Below are 20,910 nucleotides of genomic sequence, written 5' to 3'. Positions count from 1 at the left end.
AAATTCATAAAAAAATTAAGATGCTTTATAATTTGATCTTTAAAGTTTCACAATAAATCACCACGTTATAAATCTTAATACAACAGAATTACAAATTTATTCAAATTTGAGAAGGCAGATAAAATATTGAATGAGCAACCTTCATTTTACATAATTGAACACTTATTAATTAATCTTCAGGCTTCTCTGGAGGCGGGCCGCACGGCTGCAGCATTTTCTCCATTAGATTGAACTTCACGCGAGCTTTGGACTCATTTTCTACGATAGCAAAGTAACTTAGCAGATCTGGGTGTCCCATGTAACTGCAGCATGAATCTCTGTGTTGGTTTGTTAACCACTCGTACTTTGTGGTATCAGCGTGTCCTGTACCGATGTACTTGCTCTGTAGATGCTCTAACTGACTGTGAATATTATATCTTTCTCCCATTTTGACGAGTTTGGTCCTCGAGTAAACTTAGGTTAGGATATGGTGTAACGCGCGTATATAAAGCTGTTTCGCTAACTGTTGCAGGCCGCAGAAGTATCAATTTTTAGGCCACTAAAAAACTAAAATAGCAGCAATCTCAACTCAAAGTAAACATGGAACTAACAAGACGACTTGCACTGCACACGAAAACAAGCTATGCTATTTACTTTTTCTTTTTAATAATTGCAATTGTCTTGTCAGCAGGGCTACTTCGAAACTCGAAACACGAAGTTCGTATCGTACCGTCCCTCTCGCTCTTGTATTAAATAGTATAAGTGTCAGAGGGACCGCACGACACGAACTTTGAGTTTCGTAGTAGCCCGCAGTGTTAGTTGTCAAAAAAGAAATACACCAGATTCTAGGATTTTTAGCATGACCAGCTGTCATGGCTTTCTTTTTACTTTAGCTTTAACAGTAAATGCAAATTTATATTAGTGTCATATTAATAAGTATTTTTATAAAAAGTTACATGATAAATGTTTTAAGGTCGAACGCAATTTCAAGTCTTACAAGAAGAATTCCTCTAACAATGTGGACTCAGCCTTACAACACTAGATATTGTCATGGTTACGGCGCAATTTTTAAACACGTTTGGCTTATTTTGAGGTTTTACGCTTATTTATTGTTGTGAAAGTAAATTATGGATAGTGCCACTAAGTCAGCAGAGTTAAAACAAAGCGAAGAAGAATTGCGTAAGCAAGCTAAAAGAATCATAAGAAAGAAACAAGGCGATCAAAAAAGACCGACGCATTTATTTATGCACGAAAAATGCCTTACTGAAATAGTAAGTATACTCACCGTGTCTCTGTCAACCTCGACACTGGCAGAATCATCAAGAAATTGATGGAGCCACTTTTAAGCGCCTCGCAAATATCTTATTTAAAAAATTAGTTTACGGCGCTTGCTGTTCAGACTTTAGGACCTTGATTAGCCGACATGAAATATTTTCTAAGTGCCCTGCGGTCGCAGTTATTTGGCAACTCAAGTTCAGGAAATAAGAGCTGTCATGTAGGTACTAAGTATCCCAACAGATTGCACTTGTGGAGCATGGGGTAATGCCGCCAGCGTCACGAGGACCCTGCCACACAGGCAGACCTTTGGACGAGTTTTTCAACTCTAAATAATATTTGGAATAAATAACTAATAATTTAAATTGCATTATGCATCTAACTCAATTTTTTATTCATTATTATGCCTGCAGCCCAAACCGAAAAATGAAACCCATGTTATTTACGCTTACTATCATAACAACTACTTATCGAAGATTGAAAACCTTGAGGGACTCCACAATTTAACACACTTACACCTTCAATGGAACAACATCACAAAAATCCAGGGACTTGAAAACATGCACAAATTAAAGAAGTTATATTTGAGTAACAATAAGATCAGCGTTGTTGAGAACTTGGAAAATATGAAATATTTAGAAGAGCTTCATATTGAGAAACAAAATGTAAACAGCTCTGACAGTTTGTGTTTTGATCCTAGAACAGTGATTGCCATAGGAGTAAGTAAAAAAAATATATATTTTCCTCATATTACGACTTAAAATATTGAAAATATTGCATATATGTATTTTATGCCTATAAAACTCAATCCAAACGTTACCAAAAAATAAGTCGAAGCCGAAATATTCCCTTACTAGCGACATGAGAAAGGGAATAATATTATTATCACCTCTAGATCCTAAATCTACCTACTTGATTCTAATCCAAGGATTATATAGCATTATGTGAGAAATCTTGAAGTTACTCGTATCAGAGAACCATGCACTTTTATTTCCTTGTATTCCAGGCATCTTTAAGAATTTTAAACGTTTCTGAAAATAAATTAACGGATGTCGCTTGGGCCAAACCCCTCCGACGATTGGAAGTATTGATAGCAAAGAAAAATAAATTAGAGGATTTCACGGTAAGAATGTCGATTATCTATATAGCAACACTAATAAATAATTTTAAATGACAACATTCCGACTTTTTCAAGAGAGGGTAGATTGACATTCATCATTTTCTGTGCTGTTACAAAAAAATACCTAGCATCGAAGGCTAAGACGGGATAGCTACGCTGCGCTTTGCTCCCGCCTTAGCCTTCTGAACCTAAACTATCCGAGTCGCTTCTGCCCTGAAACGTTTTCCTCGCTTGCTCCGCTCGCTCGCTGCTAGCGAGGTACCAAAAGTAGGGTCGTAAGGACATCATCGGTGACATTTATTTTAAGTCCTGGAGCTCCCCTTTGGTACATCCTAGCTGGTGCCTCGCTGACGGCGAGCGAGCGAATCGAGCGAGTAAGACCTTTCAGGGCAGAAGCGACTCATTTACTCATCAGACTCATTTACAGCTTTCCTTAAATTATACAAAGCGTATGAAAATTGATTTAACTTCTTACATATGACGTCAATTTGGTTACTCCATCTAAGCTTATTATCGAGATTCGATCCTAAAAATTTAATAAATAATAAGTATATAAATAAATAAATAAATATTTGGCTGATGGTAAATATTTTTAAATATATTTTTTAGGACGTCGCTGACGATCTGTGTACTTTGGTTTCGCTGGTAGACATAAACTTTTTAGGAAATCCAATGGCTAAGAAACATCGCTATAAGGAGACCCTTATCGCAAGATGTGCACAATTACGTGAGTGTGTCATACTTTTAAAATGTACCTACCTAATTCTATAGTATAGTGAGTCTCATATGATGCAAACTCAGAGGTTTCTTTAGTTCCTACCAATTCAGTGAAATTCTAACTAAGAATAATAATGATTAACTTCTTTAGGTAGGTTATAGTTCTAGTAAAGTTCCGTTTCCTATTTATTTTTCTTAGGCGTACTGGATACCATAGTACTCCACTCGATGTCCAAAACTTTCCTCAGAAGTTTCGACAAAGCCGTACGTCTACGACAGATGCACGAGAAAAACAAAATTAGTATGACGCGGCAAGGGGCTGATGAGTTTTTCGAACTCAATATGTTGCCAGGACCACGCGCGCAAAGTGCTGCTGCTATTTCGGAATTTTCGAATCAGAAACCTAGAGGTAAGTTGACATGGTATTTATCATCTTCCTGGTTATATCCTTCCATACGCTATTGAAAAAGAGAATTAATAATTTTATTACCATTATGAATTGAAGTTTTTTTTTGTTGCAGTGTCGGCTATAGATTCCACTTATACTTTCATGCCACGCGCCTTCTGGCATACTAGAACACTACCTTCACCCCGCGGTGAGGCGCCTCCGCCAAACGAACCCCAACTAGCTATTATTAAAGATAAAGAACCAATCTTGGATGCTTCTGGACAACCTATCAAAGGCATTCTGAAAAAACCTATGCCTATGAAATACATTTAGAACTTAGATTGTTTGTATCGCTATTATAGTAATTTTAAAACACTTTCTTATTTTTTTTTAACTCCAAGCTTTTATTTAACTTGCCCAGCAGGGCTACGACACTTATACTATTTAATACGAGAGCGAGAGGGACCGCACGACACGAACTTCTAGTTTCGGTAGCCCTGCTGTTTGTTTATTATAGGTATTTATTTGGGTCAAATCTTGGAAGCAAAATTTGACCCACTTCCTGTGCTTGGATTGACTTGAAATTTAGCATACTTATGTAAATCTGGGTGATAATACAATAATCTGGTAATGGCATTGACAAACTGGTGGTCCAGCCAGCCAGTATCATCTCAGCAGGACAGAACTCAACGGTTTAGGCAAAATTGACTTGATATTTGATATGGAAATGTAGTTTGGATGACAATGGAAGTACAGTCAACTGAAAGTGCAGTTAGCAAAAAAAGCTTATATTAAAAATGTAATTTTTAACAAAAACTTTTTAAATCATTGCTAAAAAGCTAAGCATCTGAGGATAAAAAAAATCGTCTGACCTGACAGAACTACAGCTGGAATGGTGGCGTCCTGTCGGGCTGTCAATTTTGTAGGTTAGGTTATGTTTACAAAAATGTAAAGATAATGCAGATATAATTTTATTTAGTCCTTTGTTCTACGAATTGAAAGAAATAACTAATAATGAGCAGTATTATTACTGATGCAATTAATGTTCTTTATGAGGAGTCATCAGGTACAGTTTTCTATAGGTCTAACGAACATGTATTGTTTTGAATGTATTTCTTTACAAATATTTTGAAACTGTTGCATTACTCCTTTAGACCTTTATCTTGGTGAGAGTTTACCAGAGACAAGTACGTTGGAGCCGCTGCAGTTCTACAGGGACTATGTGTCGAAGAACATCCCCGTCATCTTGCGAGGAGGATGCTCTACCTGGCCAGCCACAAAAAAATGGAATGCTAACTATTTTAAGTAAGTAGGTCAGACTATACGCGTTAAAAACATAGAATCAAAAAAGACATACTTAGCCAAAATTAAAAAAAAATTTAGACTGAAAATTTTCAAGCAAAATACTTAAGTATTCTTTGTGTAAAAGTTAGTACAGTTTCTAAACATGTTAGCTAATCATGTGTAAAGCTTATCAAGCTCCAATAATTTATCATAAAATTGGCAACTATAACTATAATACATATAAGGTAAATATTATAGTCTGTTAAATCCTTTCATTGGTATAGGCAAAATAGTTGCCAGTTCGTGTCTTCAAACATGATTACTAAGTTAAACCTTAATAACCACCAATAAAGTTAATTACTCTTAGCTCCATCTATCGTTCCTATCAATGTGAAAGGGTTAATCTGTTTCTTTCGTCTTTCCATTTCCAAAGTTTACCTGGAACAGATCACATTGTAGCAAAAAGGATGCTCATTGCTTTTAGACTTTGTTTCTCATCTCAATATACTATTTGTTTTTGTAAGTATTGTTTTGTTTTGTGGTGTTTGATAAATAATATTCTTTAAATACACTTTATCAGTTGCCTAGTATATTTTATCATGCTAAATAATTATTAATCAAATTTTTTCAGAGAAAAAATACCAGACAAAAAGGTGACCGTAGCAGTCACACCCAATGGCCTGGCAGACGGTATCACAGTGAACGAAAAAGGAATTGAACACTTTGTTATGCCTTATGAAATGGAGATGACTATGGCTGAATTCCTAGATTGTTTGGAGAATAAAAGGTAGTTATGGTCCAGAATCGTAAAAGGGTTGATCAATGTCTGGCAATCGCTCCTGCCAGACAACTTGTTTGGAGAATAAAATGCCGTGAGTGCTACCTAAAATAGGTCCAGAATCGTACAGGTTAAGGTTGATCAATGTCAAGAAGTTCTTGTACAATGTCTTCTTGTACCTCGTTGCCATGGTTAATAACCACACATTGTTTAAAAGAGTTGACCATATTATGTTACATCCCCTGGTCAACTCTTACAAACAATGAGTTTATATTATAACTGTTTTTTAAGAAACTATTTCACTGTTGTCTTTTAGACAATGAAACAGAATAACAAACAAGAAAAAGTTGATTGACCCAAAAATCTTATTTATTGTTTAGTTATACCAAACTAAGGGGTTGTTTCACCATCCATTGATTAGTGTTAACTGACAGTTAAATGTGATGCCGTCTCTATTTGTTTTGTTTGAATAGACGGAGACGGCATCACATTTATCTGACACTTAAAGTTTGTCGACAAGTGGTGAAACAGGCCCTAAATATAGTAACAATGTTTTTCAGAGAGAACTTCATTCCATACATTCAGAAGCAAAATTCAAATTTGACAGAGGACTTTCCAGAGTTGGTGTGTGATGTGGAGCCGGAGATACCTTTTGCCAGTGAAGCCTTCAACAAGTCACCCGATGCTGTCAACTTTTGGATGGGGGACGAGAGAGCAGTTACTTCAAGTAGGTATTATTCCTGCAAGGGGAGAGGGTGTGCATAAATAGCATGATGTTAGTGTTTTTTTTTAGCTCTTACCTCCCCGATGGTTGTATTTCCTGGTTTTTTGACCCTCTTCCTTGTGCCGAAATCTCCTGGGCGGCTTATACCCATGCTACGCCATTGACTTACGTGCTGGAGTCTGAAGTTCGTAGTTCGCAATAGAGAGCATTTCTGCCCAGTCTCACATCAGAGGCCGTATTTCCTAACGTTTCTGATGCTCGCGATCGCAATGAAATGACAGATTTCGCATACAACAACTGTCATTTGATGGCGATGGCGAGCGTCAGAAACGTTAGGCAATACGGCCTCAGGTCCCTTAGTCGCCTTTTACGACACCCACGGGGGGTTTGTCCTATTCTGAAACTGGGCATCTCATAATCATTCCCCCTTTTGGATGATGATGTTGTAATGTTTTTGAGCCTCCACCCTTTTTAACCACACGTGATCTATAACGCCCTGTGAAACTATACATTGTTATATTTTTCAATTATTTTTATTACAGTGCACAAAGACCCTTACGAAAATATTTACTGTGTGCTAGACGGAGTCAAAGAATTCATCTTAATCCCTCCCACGGATTTGCCCTTTGTACCCTACCACCGTTATCCACAAGCAGAGTTTAAGAGAGACGGTGACCAGTGGAAGATAGGGCCTTTAACATTAGAAAAAGATAGTGCAAATTGTCTGAAGGAAAGTGAGAATGAAGATGAGAAGGAAGGGAAAATGGTGAATGAAGATACACCAAAAGAATGTCCAGAAGGTAGTTTTAAAGAAGATTCGGATGTTGGTTTACCCTGGATCTGTGTTGGTAAGAGATAAATTCCTCTTTCATATTCATATTCATATTCATATTTATTCATTCAAATTCATGCTCATTACATTATTAGATGGTAGTTTTACAAGACTGTAGGTACATGACACCCTGTAAGGGTATGGAATGTCTATGTATTAAAATATTTACTTTATGACACATTTTATATAATTCTTATTTTTCTCTTCTTTAATTGTATCTACCTATTTACATACTAAAGAAAAACATAACCCTCCTTCCTTTGGGCAGTCAGGTAAAAAAACTGCAACCTGCTATAGATTAATTGAATTAATAATTCTATGATTGGTTATTTGGAGTCTTTTTATATTTTTTATTTCAACTGCAAATTTGTTACTTTTACGGGTATCCTGTGAAACCATATCGAAAATACAAACTGAGACATGGATGCACAGAAAAACCAGAAAAAGAGCAGCAGTGTCCAGCAGTGGTTTAGGGGTTATAGCACGCAGCACGGATTGCTGAGGACCTGGGTTCGATTCCCAGTGCTGGTCTCTTTTTCTGGTTTTTCTGTGCATCCATGTCTCAGTTTGGATTAATAATTCTATGTTCTTGGTAATACTAGTCAAAATAAGTTCCATAAATATGTGGTGAGATGAGAATGGTAAAGACAATAAATGTAGATCATTAAGGTTGCAGTTGAAATATTTGAATTTATAATAGTTTAGCATGTTAATTATCTAAATATAGTTTATTTTATTTTACATTGCGCTATTTGGATATTTAATAATTTTTCTATTCTTTTTGTAAGAAAATTATTTGATGTTGGTATCTCTTCGATAATTAGGTACCATTACAAACAAACTATTTACACTACATCTATAACTATTCGGAAGTATTAATAAAAAAATAATAAATTTTAAATTAAAATTTCTTAATTTTTGATTAAAACTGATCTAGCTGGTAATGCCCAGTTAGTCAAGCTGTGCATTCTATTTCAGACCCCAAGCAACCTGACTACAACAAGTACCCTCTATTCAGGAAAGCCCACAGATACCATGTCAAGTTATGGAAGGGCGATTGTCTATACCTACCGAGTCTGTGGTTCCACCACGTCACCCAAAGCCACGGTTGCATCGCTGTCAACTACTGGTATGATATGGACTTTGACATAAAATACTGTTACTTTAAAATGTTAGAAAAAATGTGTAAGATTTAAATACCAATGAAATCTAGCTGTTTTAAATAAAATGTTGATATTTTATTTTTATATTTTTTTATTTATTTTAATAAATATAGCACCAAGAAAAGTGGCAACATTGTTATTCGCGGTCGGTCTGATGATCTCTTTTTCGCCATCAGTTTGACGTGCTGAAACAAAAATGTAGTTAAATTACCTCTACAATCTTACAAGTAGAAATTGAAATATCAACTGTAGGCTCATGTTAATTTTTTATTAAAGTTGATTTTTGATAAAGCTTCACAGAGTAGATTGTTACACTATTGGTGCAAAAAGCACGGACTTCATATAAATATATAAAACATTGTTCATAAAAAAAAGGCAACAAGACCATGGACATAGGAGCTCAGCGATGCGTGACTTTGTAGGCTCCGTCGTATAGGGTGTAACTTTGTTGATTTGGTGTTTGCTTAACACTTGAAGGTTATCATATCATCATCATCATCATCATCATCATCATATATAAATAAATAAGGTTAGTTAAGTAATTAAGGAATGATTCTGAAAAGAAAACACTTCTTCAAAATGTCATCACTAGAGACCGGATTATACGAGTATGCAACAAAAAAAGCTTGAAATATGCATGAAAAATGCTTGAAATATGAACGAAAACTGACAGAATAAGCAACATTAAATGACTAATTTTTTTTTTGTTTTGTAAATATTATTCCTTTAGATTTACGTTTACTTTATTAAGTATGCATCTTTATAAACTCGACAATGTAAAACAGTTCCGTCGTAAGCACAGAGTACATATATAGTCGTAAATAAATGTTTGAGGAAAGTCACTTATCCACGAAGACACACCTTTTTTTTCGGGAGGCATTGTACAATTTCACACAAAAACTGTTACTAATCGAAAGACCAATAAAAAAACGTACAAGTTGCGTTACATACACTACAGCGCTCTTTGGTCACTTTCGGTCACGATCGTTTTTCATCACTTCACTCGTTATAAGGCTCCGTTTCCACCAGAGATGTGCGAGCATCAACATCTATGTAGCGGCACAGGCTATCTATATGATGTACATAGATGTCAATATGTGCGAGGATGTGTTTCGAGGATTGTGTTTTTCATGAACCAATAGAAACGCTTCATTTGCTCCGCTCAGCTGTTTCCACCAGAGATGTGCTGTGCGAGGATAGGTAAATGAAGTTTCAATTGGTTTATTAAAAACACATTCCTCACACATTATTGGTGGAAAAGCAGCTTAAGATGAGGGTAGAAAGAGACAGTGAATGCGATCGCGAACGTCAGCGCGTTAGACAGTCGTATTGTCTCAGGGGGGCTACTACGAAATTTGAAAATTGAAGTTCGTATAATACTGTCCCTCTCACTTTCGTTTAAGAATCAGCGGGACGGCAAGAGACGAAGTTCGACTTTGCACTTCGTAGTATAGGGCCAGCTGGGCTACTACGAAACTGGAAGTTCGTATCGTACCGTCCCTCTCGCACTCGTATTAAATAGTATAAGTGTCAGAGGGATCGCACGACACGAACTTCGAGTTTCGAGTTTCGTAGTAGCCCAGCTGAGCTTGATTTATAAACTGTACCATGATATCCGGGTAGACATTAGATCGCGGCGTCCCGCGGCCCGCCTTGCAGATGCCCCGGATGGTGCAGATGCCGACCATGTTCTGGCTGACGCACCAGGAGTCCACCGGCCACGCGCGGACCATCGTCATGTTGCAATCCTCGCACAGGTAGAACGTCAGGTTCGCTGGAAGAACAAAGACATTTGACGACCGGATAGAGAACCTGACTGTGAAGCTTGAGGTCCCGGATTAGATCCCCGGTCGGGGCAGATATTTTTAAGAATAATACGTCCGTATTTGTTCTGGTGTCTAAGGCGTTTAATACCTATGGTATTTAAGTGTTTATCTATAGAAATAATGTTTATCCGTTGCCTAGCATCCACAGTACCAGTATCCACTGTATCCACAGTAGCGCATTCACTGCCACCGACGATATAGAAGAGGTTGAAGCCATTAGAAAGGCCATTGCCTTGCGATTCCGTGACAGCTTAGGTGTTAGTACAATCGAGTTCATAAACTTGTGAGCAAAAATTTGACTAAAAATATCTGAACACGCCGTTCTTCGCCGTTAACGCATTCACTGCCACCGACGCACATATGCGTTTTCGAAATAATTATTCATACAATTTGAACGCACATGTGCGTCGGTGGCACCTGTGGATGTCAGGTGGCAGTGAATGCGTTAACACCCCTTTTTTGTGCCGGGGGTTAAAAACCTTTGCATCGATAGTTCAAAACCAAAGCCCTTATTGAGACTGCCTTATCACAGGCATGCCTAACCCCACACTCACGGCCTCTATAGTCCTCGTCCAGCCAAGTCTGCGGCACGGTATAATTCATCTCCCGCGCCGCCGTCTCCGCGTCGACACACCTCGACTCCAGGATGCCCTGGATCAGGCAGCAAACGCCGCACATCCTGGCATCGAATAACTTGCCGCGCTGGAGACGAGATTATGAAACACGTCGGTTAATAAGAAGCGAATATTTCTTACGGGTAACAACCCGCGACTCCGTCCGTGTCGAACTCATTTATCACTATCCCGCGGTAATTTTATTTATTTATAAAATCCTAATATTATGTAGGTACCTATATGACTTTACAATTATTAAATAAATAATCTATGCAATTTTTCGAGATAAAAACTATCCTACGTCCTTCCCCAGGACGTGGTAGGTACCTATAATACCAAACGGAAGTTCCGACTTAACGGAAACGGAACTGGAGCTCCGTAACGTCCCTGATTTGAATACCTATTTTAGGGAGGCTCTTAGTAGGATCTGGGGTATGTTAAGATCATAGATGTAAATAGTAAGCTAAATGAAACACCCTAACTTATACCATCCCCTTGAGCTCGCACTGGCACTCGCGGAGGCCCAGGGCCGCGCACTCGGCTGCGTGGCAGCTGCCGTCGGGCAGGCACCGCCCGCCGAGCCCGCAGCGGCACTCGCTGCTGTTGCAGGCACACTCCTGGTCCAGCGTCTTGCAGTCCTGGGACGAGGCTCAGTTTCATTGGTCGATAACTCGGTCGATATTGGGGTGCGTACCTACCTATCTAGTTTTTCGCAAATCATAAATTCATGTTTGTCGTAATTTCTTTCCCGCCGAAACCGTAAATAAACTTTCTGATTTAGGTTAGGTTAAGGATTGTTTTATAACAAGTCTGAACAGTTAATTGATTCAGAGAAAAAAAGAGTTATGACAAACAATACAACATTACATTATGACTTTGAAAAATTATGCGAACCGATATATGGACTCTCGATACTGGAGCCGTGTAAAGGGGGTGGCGGGAGGAGCGGAAATGTTCACAGCGCCTTGACTTGACAGACAGACGGAGAACAAATTGATTTCTATAAGGGTTCCATTTTTGCCATTCGATGATTTATTGCAGGATTTCTCAAACTTATGGCTCCACGTACCCCTGTTAAAGTTTCTAGACGACAGCGAACCCCTACCTCCCCCCCAAAGAAAGTAATAAATTGACTGTTGGAGAAACTAAGTTTATTTTTATTTCAAACATCATCATAATATAGGTAGTGTATATTATTTATTTCAATAAAGGGTAACAAATATAGGTAAGAATCATCTTGCCAACGAAAATACAAACTGAAACAAACAACAACAAATAACAAACAAATAAGTAACAAATTTGGAGTTAAAAAATACAAAAATACTCCAAAAAGCAATCTTAATCATCTTGCCAGTCTTGCAGCCACCATCACGTAAACCTTGTCGCGAACCCCCTACCGTCGAATAGCGAACCCCTAGGGGTTCGCGTACCCCACTGAGAAACCCTGATTTATTGAATCAGACGCTACTTTGCGGTGGTCCATGTCAAGGAACGATTTAAACAATTAGTTACTTTTGCTTACTCGCGACCTTACGATAGGTACTATATATACTTATGTAATAAAAATGTGTTCATGCAGCTGCCAGCTCCTTCACCACCATAATGTAAGAAGACAGACAAACCACCAGTGATAATTGTACGAGTAGTTGAGTTTGTGTGAACACACATTTTTTGCACAGGCGAAGCTTTAAATACTCGTCGAGGGTAGATAAACGTACCTAATTATACATTCGTTGTTTAGTAAGGTGGGGAACTCTAAAAAATAACTTCGTAATGCCATTGGCGCGATGGAACTTGGTCTTACGATTCCATCTTGCGTGAGGTTGGCGTGCTGGCAGTTGGCGCCGCAGCATGGACCCTGCGACGGATGGCACATTGCAGAGGGCGCCACCTCGCAGCCCTCCTTGTGTAGGGTTCTGTGGAAAACATAGTTCGTTTAGATAACGGATGATTAGCTTATACTTGCGGCTATAAGTGCTAGCTTAATAGACTGCTAGAGTTTTCGACCAGTGTGTTGGCAGTGATGATCTTCACTGACGTGGTCTTGAGTGTTGGCCTCTTGGAGAGAGTGGAGAGACTCAGAGTTATGCGAATGACCCGCAGCAAATAAAAACAACTGAAATTATCATATTTACAGCGGAAAGAAACTACAAGTGCAAAAATGCTACTTCTGGGGAATTAGTTTTAAAGTAAAAAATTGTAAAATTCCCAAAAGTAGAATTTTTGCGCTTTAGTACCTCTAGTACATATTTTCCTCTCCATTGACGAATTTTCTCCAGGTATTCATTCTGGTTTTCACTATTTCTATTAGGCCGCGGCCGCGGTGTGTGCTTCCCGGTTTTAAACTCGTAAGGCCCAACGTCCTAAATGTAGGACATACTAACGTCAAAGCTAATGTCAAACTTCACAAATTTACATTAAGTTTCAAATTCTAATGAATGATCACAATTTGACTTAAGCAAAAAACTAATTTCGCTGTAAATTAAAAATCAATCTGGTGCTCAGGGCTAAAAATACTTTATTACTAGAGTCGCGGCATAAAGTCATCGTTTTATGGTGTCTACCCTATCATCTACCCTACCCTTCCTCGTAGAAGAGGGCGCCGCCAGCTCTCGGGGTGCAGCAGGGGTCGCGGTTGGCACAGCGCGATGGCATGCCGCAGTCACAGGACTCCCCCTCCTCCACGATGCCTGGAATGACAACGTACTAACAGTCGAACAAATTGAATCATGTACAGTCGACTGCAAAGAGATGTATACGCCAGTCCAGTGGTGGTGTAGGGGTATGGCACGCAGCACGGAATGCTGAGGACCTGGGTTCGATTCCCAGCGCTGGTCTCTTTTTCTGGTTTTTCTGTGCATTCATGTCTCAGTTTGTATTTTCGAGATGTATACCCCCTAAAGTTAGAAAAATATGTATACACAACCTTAACGTTCGCTTAATAAAGTCGTAATTTCTAACATGTCTGTAATTTTTAATTTTAGCTGTATTTTTTTTTGTAATAATAATTTTGCGGTAATTTAATTTGACTTGTTATATAATTTGGACTTGTATTGTAACTTCAAATACAATGCACATTTTTATTTGAAATAAATTGAATTGAATTGAATTGTAGTTGACTGTACAGTATATAATGGCAAGGTACCAAGCAAGGTAGCAAGTGTAGGTAAATATATTTTTGACCTCGACTGTACCAGGGTGGAAAACGACACCGTGCTCTTTATTTAAGTCGTACAATGTCAAAAATTTAAATTTAGCGGTTAAAAAAAAAGTAGCCTACTTAGTTATTCCAGATGTCCAGCTATCTACATACCAAAATTCATCCAAATCCGTCCAACCGTTCTAGCGTGAAGGAGAAACAAATAGACACCCACACACACACAAATTTATTTAGGTAGTAGCATTAAACCTACATTCATAATACACACTAACCGTTCCCGCAAAACGGGCGATCCTCCTCCAACAGGCAGTAGCTCATACTGCTGAGGGTGGCAGCTATGAGCCGTTTGCTGCACAGCGAGAACTCAAAGTGCATGGGGCTGTTGGCCGTCGAGGACTGCGACCCCATGAGGTAGCCGCGGCACTCCGGATTGGGGAAGTTGTCGTCGTGGTGTGCCCCGAAACTGTGGCCTAAGGGAAACTAACATAAATGTAGCCAAAGTCTCCACGGCAAACCTAAGCCCAATTTACACCGCGAGCGGAGCGTACTCTTTAATGACTTAAGGTCACGGCTCATTAAAAGCCACCCGGCACCCGACCGGCACCGCCTCGACTTTCGGCGTCCACTCGTTGTCGACAGGTGGTCCACGGATGGACGCCGCGTTCACAACGAGTGGACCTCGCGTGGTCCACGAATTTCCTAGTAATCACTATGGCGGCGAGCAGCGGGCTGTCACCGAGTGGTCCACTCGCCGTCCGCGCGTGGCAACCTCGCGATTGAGGCGATCCGGTGACGCTACGGAGTTGATGTACCTAGTGAATATAGGTACAATACAATACAATATAAATATTCTTTATTGATCACCAAAAGCAGTAGGTACAGTGACACAGGTAGACAATAAGCGATCTCTTCCAGACAACCAATTACTCAGAAATTAATAAATATCAACAGACTAAATGTAGGTGGCAGAAAAATAGACAGGAGAAACGTAGATTTAATAGACAATAAATATTAAAAACAATACAGATATAATATAAATTATATAAATAAACAAATACATTAAATATAATACTTATACACTACTTATACTTAATACAAAAGGTACCCATACAAATCCATATGAAGAATACTAACCGCTCAAGGCGAGGCGGTGCTGGACGCTGGTTGAGTGCCGGGTGGCTGTAATGAGCTGAGACCTTTAGTTTAACGTGCAACGATCGGCTGCATGAAATTAAAGTACTTACTTACACTGAACCTGAAGTTGGTCGATGTAAGTTAACTACGTCATCAATGAGTCCGCCCCGCTTGCGGTCTAAATTGGCTTGGGCGCATAAACTTGGGCATTCACTTGTAAAGCCGGGTTTCCACTGAGCGAGCCGCCCTGTGGGGCAGCTATTTTCGGTGCGATTTTAAACCATGTATCGAACGAAATTATGCCTAATGCGCTTGCCTCGTGAGGCGGCTCGCTCAGTGGAGACCCGGCATTTACATTACAGGTGCAAGAGCCCAAAATAACGAGGAGCATTAAAATTCTAGCGAGCATTACAGAGAAACAACAGTAGAGTACTTTGAGTTTTATGCCAAGCATTCGACCGATATCATCATAAATAAAAAAAAAATTACGAGCATAGAAGCAGAGGAGACTCGTCCTCAGATCTCAGCTATATATAGCCATTGCCGATGCGCCATCTGTAGACCAAACCCCAAATCAGTAACCACGTCTAGGTCGCTCGATAACTCTCCCGCTTTATCAAGCCTCTAATAGTTCGTTTAAAGGTGGATAGATGGCGCTGTGTAACACTTAACAACAGATATAGAACATGTCGTTTAAAGATATAAATAATGTTTTGTTTTATCTCGTCGTAATATGTATCTAAATTATCTAAATTTATACTTAAAACAAAATCATAACACAACCACATAAGAAACAGAACACAACCATAACCATAGTTCTCAACTGTATAAAATAGAAAAACACAACACAACCTTAGGACTAGCGCATAACTTTTGCATCAACTAAACAGTTTAGCTCAGCAAAATTTGTATGTGCTAGCTATAATAACTCGAATGAACAAAGGAGCAACGCAAGAAGTCGGGGGAAACCCCCACAGTCTACAAGAATAGTGGGACTAGCTACTGCGTAGAGTGGAGTAACAATACATTACTCTCCCTATGTATACTGTAGTCTTTGTACATTACTTTAACTAACGGCAACACTATCGAAGAAGAAAATAATAAAAAGTCACTAATTTTCAAGAGATGGCGCCACCGTAACATAACCAATAAGCTATCTTTATTTAATTAAAAATTTCTAAACGATCATCGTAAAATTAAATAGGTTTCCATGAAATAGGTACTAAAACGAATTAAGGTTTCATTACGGTTAAAGGACGCTTCAGTTCCGTAATGATTTTTATTCGAACGCACAGAGTGGGGAAACCCCGATGACATAGACGGGAACTGCGTAGATACGAAATTTGGTCCAATGGCGTCACTCAAGGCCACTAATCTTTTAGCGCTTTATGCGCTTGAATTTTACAAAAATATTGCCACTTTCTACAACGATTTTTGCGTTTGTAATCAGAAACGTTAATTTAACGTAATATAGGTACTTACTCTTTTGAGTGTTTTTTATTCAATTGTCGTACGGATCAAATAGTAGGTACCATGCGGCGAGTAGTGAGGCATCGAGTGTTTGGAATAATTTGAAATTTGGTATACCTAATTAAGCCAGAAGATCGGATGAAAATGCATTGAAATTTTCAATTGCCATTGAACATATGTACTATCAGCCAAATATGTGATCTACCACCGTAAAGTAATTTATTTTAAAAAGCTGAGAGTCTATGGGGCCATCCATAAAGTACGTCGCGCCAATTTTGACCATTTTTAACCCTCGACGCAAAAAGAGGGGTGCTATAAGTTTGACCGCTATTGTGTGTCTGTCTGTGGCAACGAAGCTCTTAAACGGGTAGACCGATTTGAATGCGGTGTTTTTTTATTTGAAATCAGATTTTCTAGGGATGGTTCTTGGACATGTTCATCAAAATCGGTTTAGCCATTTTTGAGATATTGAACTTTGAAGTGACAAAATCGGGGTTTTACCAACTTTTTGTTGGTTAGGTTATTAAACATCCCCCACCTTGTCACACGTACATATTGCTATTGCTATGAAAATTACAATTATTTTGTTCCTGTGTCAAAAACCTGCTAACCCCTCCCCCTTCCCCTAAATATGTGACGTAATTTATAGATGCTCCCTAGGTAAGTACGGGAGTCGTTATTAAAAACAAAAAAAAACCGCTTTTACTTATTTTTAAGCGCAAAAAGCGCTTAAGGTTCAATGACATCTCTATTGACGTGCTCCTACTTATATACATTTTATTATCATTTTCATTTATATTATTCTACTGTATTTGGAACAAGTAATCGTAAAACGTTAACATTATTTTATAAAAAACCTATAATAGTTATAATATTAATTAATTTTACCAATTTCTACAAGATTACCTAATGCAACTAAGTGTTATCTATTTGTAAAGGCGACACACGTTTTTGTAGTTGATTTTCTTGGGTAAGTTTTATAAAGATTGCATCTGAGCATTTTTTTTATTTTATGTACCTATATTTTATCTGTTATTGATACTGATAAGTTGTTGATTAGGTAGTCCACTATCGAAGGCGTATTGGCAACATAATTATATAGGTACGCACATTGCAATGCTTTACCTACTATTGAGTTTGGTTGGCGCATTTACCGCAAACCTGTCTCTCTAAGTTTCGGACAAAGAAGAATAAGTAGAACATGTTGATTGGGGTATTTGAACCTGCGTATGTACCATCAGCCAAATATGTGGTCTACCCTAAAGTTGATAATCGTTTGCATGTCATAAAACAATAATGCAGTGCCGGTTTTAGCACTTCCAGCGCCCTTGGCGAGATTTCAACGGCGCCCCCAACTCTTGGGAATTTTCTAGACGGTATAGGCTTCAGGCGCCCCTTTAAGTCCGGCGCCCTGGGCGCTCGCCCCACCGTCGCTACTGATGCCAATATTTAGACGTGTCTGTCAACTTGAAAGTACGACTTTAGCGATATATTCATTTGGTAGGAACTTGTTTAAAAATTGGTAGACCACTTATTTGGCTGATGGTACAAAACCTCTACCAAAGTATGAACATAGAAATGGCTGTTATACGAGTTTAAAAATCGGAGCGCCTGTTTTGTTTATATTTATTTGATATTTATCAAAAAAATTATCTACAATATCAGAACATTCTAGATTACCAGATGGCCAAGTGGTTACTAACCACTGGTTAGAGAACCTGACTACGAAGCTTGAGGTTCCCGGCTGGGGCTGATATTTGTATGAATAATATGAATGTTTGTTCTCGGGTCTTGGATGTTTAATATCTATTTAAGTATGTATTTATCTATATAAGAAAAAAAAGCAATGGTAGTTATATTTTATGAAAAGTAATTTGGCCGCTGAGTGAGAGCTGAGAGTCTCAACTCTCACTCAACCGTCGTAAACTTCCGTTTATATTTCCGTTATAAAAGTTGCGGTAACAGAAGCGGAAACGGATGATAAAAAGCGCGCGGAACTTCCGCAGTTTCGGAAACAGAAACAGAGGTCTGTTGAATCACTAGTGTAAACTATTTGTCACATATTACTCGTAGTAAGGAACCCTAAGTGGCCGGTTCTTTTTTTAGGAAAAATTATGTATTTTTAATAATTAACGATATTTCTTCTTATTTTTCTACAGCTACCATTGCTCAATTATGGCTACGTCAAAAGAGGTGAAACCTACATCAACCCAAAAAAAACTGTTGGACATGGACTTACCAGATGATGATGAAATAAAAGAAGCTAAAAGAGAAAGATACACAAATACGGTTCAAGATGAGACTGACAGTGACAGCGATACATCTGATGATTCCGACATCGAAGATAGTATGGAAAAATATATCTGGGACGGCTTATTTCCCACAGGCAAACCATATACAAATAGTTTAGAAGACTTAAAAAAAATACTGGCATCTCTGCCTACAAGATTTAGTGAGAGACAAAGAAAGATAAAATCTGATTTAAAGGAAGATGAAAAATCTCATCATCAAATGAAGAAAATTATTCAAATGAGACTGGTTGGCGAAGATATAGATCAAGACATACTGATGGAGAATTTGGAGAGGGTAAGGAATATTGTGAAGAAGAAGATTAAGAAGAGAGAAAGAATAATGGCAGATAAAATTAATGTTGCCAAATCCGAGGTCCGGGAATGTGTAGTACTGCTAGAAAGGATGAATATTGACGTATCTAAGTAATTGAGAAAAAAAGCTAGTATTTAAACATTAATCTTTGAATGAAATAATAGGCTACTTAAAAAAAATACTTAGGTAGTCTGTTAGATAATTAGAAATTATTGGATATTATGTCTATTTTTAATTCTAATACGAGTACGTAGTATGTAAAATTCTCGAGTCACAATTTTTGTAACCAAACTCCTCCGAAACGGCTTGACCGATTTTTATGTTTTTTTTCTGTATTTTCGGTAGGTCTGAGATTAGGACGTAAACTATTTTTCATACTTCTACGCGGACGAAGTCGCGGGCAGCAGCTAATATAAAGATTAAAGTAGATTTAGTTTATTGTCCGAATGTAGAATTCCTTTATCATGTGGTTGCAGTGTTGCATAAGATGCATAATATTTTATTTAAGTTTATTGTTAAGTTTTATTTAAGGTTTTTTTCCTTATATGTGTATCCTTAGCTTTGATTAATAAATGTTTAAAATAAATGTACTTATTAGGGCCGGTACACACGGATAGCAATTGAACTGCAACCTAGTTGCAAAATGGCAGTTCGAGTGCAGTTTTGCTGCAATTGGTGTAACTGCATCAAAAGTGTTAACCGACTGTGTAGTCCGCCTACAGTTGCCGTGCAGCCCTGTCAACCGCACACCGACTGCAAGCTGGCTGCACGGTCGTAATGCAGTTATATTGCAGTTGGAACGACTGCATTGTAACTGCAATGCCCCCTCTCACAGTTCTATTATGACCGTGCAGCCAGCTTGCAGTCGGTGTGCGGTTGACAGGGCTGTACGGCAACTATAAGCGGACTGCACATAGTCGGTTTGCAGTTTTGATGCAGTTACACCAACTGCAGCAAAACAACAGTCGAACTGCCATTTTGCAGCTAGGTTGCTGTTCAAATACTGTCCGTCTGTACCGGCCCTTATATTTACCTATATCAAATTAAGTCACTCATGATGTTTCTATTTTTATATGCTATTTTTGTAAATCATATTGTTATGCGTGCGGCAGGCCAAAGATGTCTAGGGATGAACCAGAGGCCGTATTGTCTAACGCGCTGACGTTCGCAATTGCATTCTCCCTCACTTTCTACCCTCAACCTATAATGCGTAACACAAAGAAGTGGTGAAAGCAATTGCGATTCCATGTGGGTTAGACAAATAAAGCCTTTGTTTAAGAATACGGTTCGTAGCCATAACGGACTTTAATTCATGAGCCAATATGGCGTCGGTGATACTGCAATGCAATACCGCGTAACTAGTATTTTCCAAAAGGTATAATTTTCACTGTCAGAAAAGTACAGTCAACGTGATAAATAAGTGATCACTTTTGTACCTTGTCACTTTACCGTCATGTTTGAAAAGCCATACAAAATTGTGTAACGACTGAAAGCGACAAGGTACAAAAATGATCACTTATTTATCAGGTTGACTGTACAATGTTAGTATTGTTAGTACAGTAAAAATTATACCTTATGGAAAAAGCTAGTTACACGGTATTGCAGTATCACCGACGATGGAACTTTTTCAATGGAAAGTCATTACGATTTTCCTTGTTAATTAATGCGATGTCACTACCTATGACGTTTACTGTGAAATGGTTTCATGGTGGCTCATGATTTGAAGTCCTTGGCCGTATACGTATACGGGATAGTGCGTGTGTATCAATCATAAATATTAAAGCAATACAGACAAGTTTTATTATCGCTCAAGTGAGTTTAATTTTACCCCGAGGCTTTACT

The 20,910-nt window shown here is 38.4% G+C and overlaps 4 protein-coding genes across 8 annotated transcripts in view; 2 read left to right on the top strand and 2 right to left on the bottom strand.

Moving 5' to 3' along the window:
* Window positions 1-11: 11 nt before the first annotated feature.
* Sf3b5 (splicing factor 3b subunit 5) lies at window positions 12-656 on the bottom strand. The gene has a single exon (XM_074106518.1). The coding sequence runs from the start codon at window positions 425-427 to the stop codon at window positions 170-172; it is 258 nt and encodes an 85-aa protein (XP_073962619.1). The 5' UTR covers window positions 428-656; the 3' UTR covers window positions 12-169.
* Window positions 657-1,046: 390 nt separating this feature from the next.
* JMJD7 (Jumonji domain containing 7) lies at window positions 1,047-8,340 on the top strand. The gene is made up of 10 exons (XM_074106520.1): window positions 1,047-1,250; window positions 1,668-1,973; window positions 2,261-2,377; window positions 2,984-3,101; window positions 3,291-3,500; window positions 3,613-3,700; window positions 5,395-5,550; window positions 6,102-6,268; window positions 6,808-7,113; window positions 8,076-8,340. Exons 1-10 carry the CDS (start codon window positions 1,107-1,109, stop codon window positions 8,291-8,293), a joined length of 1,830 nt encoding a protein of 609 aa, XP_073962621.1. The 5' UTR covers window positions 1,047-1,106; the 3' UTR covers window positions 8,294-8,340.
* LOC141441701 (disintegrin and metalloproteinase domain-containing protein 10-like) overlaps window positions 8,315-20,910 on the bottom strand; it is a 31,966-nt gene continuing 19,370 nt past the window's right edge. For 2 of the 4 annotated variants that reach the window (XM_074106511.1, XM_074106509.1), the window contains exons 8-14: window positions 14,133-14,330; window positions 13,282-13,390; window positions 12,505-12,616; window positions 11,189-11,338; window positions 10,641-10,788; window positions 9,868-10,034; window positions 8,315-8,445 (exon numbers count right to left, since the gene is read on the bottom strand). In XM_074106511.1, coding sequence (XP_073962612.1) covers window positions 8,356-8,445; window positions 9,868-10,034; window positions 10,641-10,788; window positions 11,189-11,338; window positions 12,505-12,616; window positions 13,282-13,390; window positions 14,133-14,330 — 974 coding nt within the window. In that variant the 3' untranslated portion in view covers window positions 8,315-8,355. Of the gene's footprint in view, window positions 8,446-9,867; window positions 10,035-10,640; window positions 10,789-11,182; window positions 11,339-12,504; window positions 12,617-13,281; window positions 13,391-14,132; window positions 14,331-20,910 lie in introns of those variants that run through there. The other 2 variants (XM_074106510.1, XM_074106512.1) reach the window with 2 other exon arrangements.
* On the top strand, window positions 17,282-19,554 carry LOC141441705 (uncharacterized). 2 transcript variants are annotated; one of them, XM_074106517.1, is made up of 2 exons: window positions 17,282-17,434; window positions 18,624-19,554. In XM_074106517.1, the coding sequence occupies exon 2, from the start codon at window positions 18,640-18,642 to the stop codon at window positions 19,180-19,182; it is 543 nt and encodes a 180-aa protein (XP_073962618.1). In that variant the 5' UTR covers window positions 17,282-17,434; window positions 18,624-18,639; the 3' UTR covers window positions 19,183-19,554. The 2 variants fall into 2 exon arrangements, with proteins under 2 accessions (XP_073962618.1, XP_073962617.1); XM_074106516.1 differs by lacking the exon at window positions 17,282-17,434 and adding an exon at window positions 17,630-17,691.

Source organism: Choristoneura fumiferana, chromosome 24, assembly GCF_025370935.1.
Source record: "Choristoneura fumiferana chromosome 24, NRCan_CFum_1, whole genome shotgun sequence".
NCBI classification, from domain to species: Eukaryota; Metazoa; Arthropoda; class Insecta; order Lepidoptera; family Tortricidae; genus Choristoneura; species Choristoneura fumiferana.
The sequence above is the reverse complement of the archived record's forward strand: the minus strand, read 5'-3'. Positions and strand labels throughout refer to the sequence as shown.

Excerpts from the sequence above, each read along its gene's own strand:
- JMJD7 (XM_074106520.1), top strand. The coding sequence starts at position 1,107 with ATGGATAGTGCCACTAAGTCAGCAGAGTTAAAACAAAGCGAAGAAGAA. Across the intron at positions 2,378-2,983 it reads ATAAATTAGAGGATTTCACG|GACGTCGCTGACGATCTGTG; the intron begins GTAAGAATGTCG and ends TATATTTTTTAG. Across the intron at positions 6,269-6,807 it reads CGAGAGAGCAGTTACTTCAA|TGCACAAAGACCCTTACGAA; the intron begins GTAGGTATTATT and ends TTTTTATTACAG.
- LOC141441705 (XM_074106516.1), top strand. The coding sequence starts at position 17,666 with ATGTTGATTGGGGTATTTGAACCTGC. Across the intron at positions 17,692-18,623 it reads ATTGGGGTATTTGAACCTGC|CTACCATTGCTCAATTATGG; the intron begins GTATGTACCATC and ends ATTTTTCTACAG.
- Sf3b5 (XM_074106518.1), bottom strand. The coding sequence starts at position 427 with ATGGGAGAAAGATATAATATTCACAGTCAGTTAGAGCATCTACAGAGC.